This window comes from Octodon degus, unplaced genomic scaffold (assembly GCF_000260255.1).
Source record: "Octodon degus isolate 3935 unplaced genomic scaffold, OctDeg1.0 scaffold00295, whole genome shotgun sequence".
Classification (NCBI taxonomy): Eukaryota; Metazoa; Chordata; class Mammalia; order Rodentia; family Octodontidae; genus Octodon; species Octodon degus.
In genome coordinates this window covers 425,313-430,581 of record NW_004524871.1, presented here as the reverse complement: position 1 = coordinate 430,581, position 5,269 = coordinate 425,313, and the positions used below count along the sequence as shown (strand labels likewise).

The 5,269-nt window shown below is 46.7% G+C and overlaps 1 protein-coding gene across 1 annotated transcript in view; it reads left to right on the top strand.

The window, feature by feature from the left end:
• The window catches only part of Ldlrad4 (low density lipoprotein receptor class A domain containing 4), a 324,839-nt gene that overhangs the window by 121,911 nt on the left and 197,659 nt on the right, over positions 1-5,269 (top strand). Inside the window, exon 3 of the mRNA XM_023707484.1 lies at positions 2,565-2,976. Coding sequence (XP_023563252.1) covers positions 2,937-2,976 — 40 coding nt within the window. The 5' untranslated portion in view covers positions 2,565-2,936. The remainder of the gene's footprint in view (positions 1-2,564; positions 2,977-5,269) is intronic.

Sequence of the window (5,269 nt, the reverse complement as noted above, 5' to 3'; positions counted from 1 at the left end):
GCGGGGGTGGGGGAGGTACTGCGGAGTGGTGGGGGGCGGCCCAAGGGGGTGGGAGAGGGTCTGGCCCACGCTGCGCCTGGCCTGGGACTTGTCCTGCCAGCGCTGGGTAGCAGGAAGCTCTCCGCACACTCACTGGACCTGGGCTAGGACTGGGTCTGGGGGTTCCCGGATCTCGGCAGCAGTTGTATTATTCTTTTAGTGAAGTTTATTGGTATAGTTTGGATCTACATAATGATCACATTCAGTGAAAGTTAGATTATTTGAATTTTTCTTTTTAGCTCCTAACTTGCTTCAGTTCTGTGCCTAGTCCAGATACTGTTCTCATTATATGAGTATTTTCCAAATATTTTCTTCTAGTCAGTTATCTTTTTATTCTTTTGATGGTATCTTTTGCTGTCCAGGAGCTTTAGTTAGGTCAGTTTTGGCTTTTTTCTCCCCCAGTTTTGGCTTTTGTTACCTGTACTTTTAGGGACATATTCCAACATCTTTGCCCAGATCAGCACCCTGAAATGTGTGCTTGCTGTTTTCTTCTAGGGCTTTCTTGTTTTGGGTCTTAGACCTAAGTCTTTGAACCTTAATTTTAGGATTGACTTTCCTATTTCTGTGAAGAATGCCACCAGTACGATGGGATTATGTTGAATCTGTAAATTGCTTTGGGGAAAATGGACATTTTAACAATATTAATTTTTCCAATCCATGAACATTCACTATCTTTTTTTAAAAATGTATTTAGTTATTATAGCATCTCACTATGCAGTTCAGACTCAGTGATCCTCCTGTTTTCAGCCTCCCCAGTGCTGGGATTACAGGCTTATGCTTTGCTCAGACTCTGGCTGGTTCACTCTGCCCTGGGGGCAGGGCCGGCACAGCATGTGGCACCTGGGATTGAACCAGGATCCCCGAGTTTGCCTAAGTTTACCAAGCAAGCGCTTTAGTTGGCTGAGCTGCCTCACTGACCCCTATCTTTCCATCTCTAAGTGTCTTCTTCTGTACCTTTCAGTAGTGTTTTGTAATTTTCATCCCAGAGTTCACTTTCTTACTTGAGTTCATATTGCTATGCTTTGGTAGCTACTATGAATAGGAATATTCTTTGGGGAGGGGATAAAAAAAGGAATGTTCTTGTTTCATTTCTTAACAATGGAATACTGGCATCCAGTATATTTTATATACTGGTGTGTAAAATGGTCCTGACTTTGTAAAGATTGATATCGTATTAATACATTTAAATTCATGTTATTACATCTAACAGTTTTTATGGAGTCTTTTTTTATTTTTCAAAATTTTGTTGATAAACAGATAGCAATGAGACAGTTTCAAATCAAATCAGAAGTACAGTTTCAACAAATAATACACTGCATATATTCTTCTTAGTGGTTAATTGCTGTACAAGATGCGGACTTGTGATCCTATTTACAAACACCATTAGAACAAATCACTCTATTCATTAAGAGAATGCAACTATATATCTATCCTAACCACTTTGAATACACAGATACAAAATGGACATTCATTGGTATACCCCATTTTTCTAAGTTCCGTTATTGAATATTATAGGTGTGCAAACTCAGCAAAATATTCTAAAAGAGTCCAGTAGACCATAATAGTATTGGGTCTTCCACTTGACTGGCAATGTCAGAAATTATTGACCTGAGTCCCCCACAGCTCAACATAACTTCATGGCTTTACTTCCTATATTTTGTCTTCATACTTTTCTACTGGATGGTTAAGACCAAGGTAAAGCAGGACCTGTGCAATAAGAGTTGTAGCTTTTTGGTCTGAGAAGGTCAGTGTTTATGGAGTCTTTAGGCTTTTCTATAATAAGATCATGCTGCAGGTAACTTGGGAAAATTTGTTGTATGTCCTTTCTTCCTTTCTCCTGCCTTGTTTGTATGGCTACAACTTCTAGTACAGTGCTGAATATGACTGGTGAAAATGCACATCTTTGTCTGATTCCTGATCTTAAAGGAAAAGTTCTCATCATTTTTGTGTTCAGTGTGATGTTTTGTGTCCGTTGTGATCTTCTTACATAGTCTATTTCATTGAGGTCTTTTTTAATGAAAGATGTTGAATTTTATCAAATGGTTCTTCTGTTTCTATTGAGATGGTTACATGACTTTACCCTTCATTTTGCTGATACGATATATTGCATTTGTTGATTCACATGTGGAAGCATCCCTGTATTCCTGGGTTAGACATCAGTTGATCTTGGGTAAGAGTCATGTTTAAAAACCACTCAGCCTAAATCCAGATCTGTCTTTTCTGGAGTGCAGAGAGCAGTGCATGTGGACCAGACACCCTCGTCTAAGCCCTCGAGACCCACTGCGCTAGCATGCGGAGATGGGGGCCTCCAAGGCTGCTCATGCAGGGGTTGGAGGGTGAACATTCTGGTGCCCGGGGCGCAGCAGAAGGGCCCCACTCACCCTCATCCCGTGCCTGCAGGGGTCCTGGGCTCAGCTCTGGGTGATGGGTTCTTTTTGTCTTTTGTGGATGAATCATTAAGATTTCGTCTTCAGAAAAAGATGCATAGGTTCTCTGGAAAGTGACTTCTTTCTTTTCCATTTCAGTGAGGACAGAGGTGAAGAAAGAACAGCAGAGCAGACCAGGCTGGGCTCCTCTGGTGAGCGAAGATAGGAAGATGCTGGCTGCCGTGAGGCTAAAGCGGCCTTTGCCTTGAGGTGGGAGCACAGGTCTCAGCAGACGGTGGCCCCATGCTCGGGCTCACTATGGCTTCCACACTATGGCTTGACGGCTGAGGTGACTGTGTGCCCTGCAGGTGCCTCCTGCTTGTGGGGTGTGGGAACAGGGCCAGTGGAACCAGAGCAGACGCTCCTGGAAACGGGACCACAGGGCCGTGATGGAGGTGACCTGAGACCCCATCGGGCGGTTTTCTCTGGCAGGACAGCTTCAAGCAGGACACAGCTCGCTGGGAGAGCAGTATGCAGGAAGCTGGCTTTCAGGCCACAGACGCTTTCACAGGTGAGACCCCCCTGTGTCGCCTGGTCAGTGACAAAATACCAGCCAGAGGTGTGAGCAGAGTGTGCATTTGCACTTAGGAGCCAAAGGCAGTGTAGTGTCCAAGGCTCAGGCTGCTGTGGTGACTGGCAAAATGTGTGCCTCTCCTCCCTCTGGCAGGAATCTGAAAAAGCATTTGACAGGTTATACTTGGGTTTCTGTTGGGTGGTGGAGACACAGCATCTGGCACTGTCTGCCGGGACCCTCCCATCCCTGTTCTCTGGGAAGTGTGTCCCTCGCAGAGCAGTGCATGGGAGTTTTAGAAATTAGAACTAGGAAAACTTCCAAAGGGGAGAAGTCAGGCGCTGCTGAGGAGCTGTCCCTCTCCACCTTTAATTGCTGGTTTAGCCTCTGCTAATGGTGGCGGTGCAGAGAGCTCCCCACGAGGTCAGGACTGCTGTCTGACTGCTGAGATCCTGACACCTGAGCACCAAGGTTTGGTGCTTTGCCACTGCCTGCACATCAGCAGGGAGCCCCCCTCTTGGTGCTCAGGGCCAGGCCTGAGGCACAGGCTTGGGCTTTGGGATCCTGGCATCAGAGGAGGCTGTGTGTTGCTCCTGGGCCACTGACTGCTTGTTTGTGGCCTGGAAGCTATGAAGTTGTTACATATGGGGGGGGGGAGGGGGCCGGGGAACCAGCAGCAACCAGCGGGCTTGTGTAAAGGCAACATGGCTCGGAATTTATTGTGCCTGGGTTCAGGCGGAGAGTGCAATAAGACTGTAAGACTATCTGCTCCCAACAAAGAGAAACGTGTTCCTTCATAGGGATGGAAAGAAGGCAAGTGGGAAGGTTTAATAAACATCTGACATCTTGTGTCCCAGTGGGCAAAGTCCTTATAGTGTCTGATGTAAACTTCCAGGTGTTTCCAGATGTCCCCAGGACCTGCAGACTCCCTTGCCCTACCTTACTTCCTTTCTTGTCCTGGCCATACAGGTCCTGGTGCTGAGCTTGCTCCCTGAGAGACAGTGCTTCTGCTGGCAGACAGGTGGGGACTGGAGGAGTCAGGCCCAGAGGGAGACTTACAGACCTTGAGGAACCTAATGGAATCCATGGGAAACTTTTTTACACAAAAGGAGGTTGTTTTGGTTTATGCTCCTCATTTAAAAGGAGAGATGGTGGTCTAAGCCCAGGTGCAGCATGGGTGAGACCCTCTTCCACTCCATGGGACACCCCCCCAATTCGTAGCCACCCCCATGCCCACCAAGTGAGAACTTCTGCCACATTCTCAGGGCAGATCCAGCCCTAGCCCAGGCCTGGTGAGTGTGTGGGAGAGCTTCCAGCTACCCTGTGCCAGAGGGACCTGTCAGTCCAGGCCCAGGCAGAGTGTGGGTGAGACCCTCCTCCACCCCTTGGGAACCCCTACCACTCCACAGTCCCTCTGACTCCTGCCCAGTGAATGAGAACTTCTGCTGCATTCTCAGGACCCCTAGATCAAGCCCTAGCCCAGGCCTGGTGAGTGTGTGGGAGAGCTTCCTCTCCTCCCACTCCACCTTATCACCTTCAGACTCAGCTCAGGCCTGGCATACAGGCCTGGGGTGAAACCCTGCAGCTGCAATCCCTGCAGAGAGAGTAGGGGAGAGAACCACCCAACTAGTCCAGGAGCAGAACATCTTGCCAGAGAGGCACAACAGGTTCACTCCCAAGGGCAGCAGCTGGAAGGAGCTGAGCACAGCAGCCAGACCCAAGCCTGGCATAGCTGGATAACTTCAAACATTGTAGATTTGCACCTGAATTTCAGTAGGTGCTAAGGTTATAACAGCACTAAAATTCTACAACAAAGGTCAGAAGATAGTGCTATACAAAATGAAACGAGAAGGAGCAAAATACAATCTCAGACCCCAAGCCTACCCATAACAAGTGCAGAAGACCCTAGCACAGAACACATTGGGAATCACACAGCTGAAATCAGTGAATCAAAAGCATCTGAGATAAAGAAACAACTGTAGAAAGGTATAGAGGAACTCAGATTGCAAATTAAAAGAGAAATCCCTGAATTAATAGCATCTGCAGTAAAGAATCAAATGCAGAAACATATGGAGGAAACCCAGTGCCCACCCAGAACAAGTGCAGAGGACACTAGTTCAGCTGAAATGTATGAATTAATAGTGTTGAAAGTAAATAAGAAACAGCAGAAAGTTATAGAGGAACTTAGAGTGGAGTTATTTTCTGAAACAAAAAAGCATTCTCTGAACTCATAGCATCTGAAGTAAAGAAAGAAATACAGAAACATGGGGAGGAAACCCAATCTGAAAAAAAC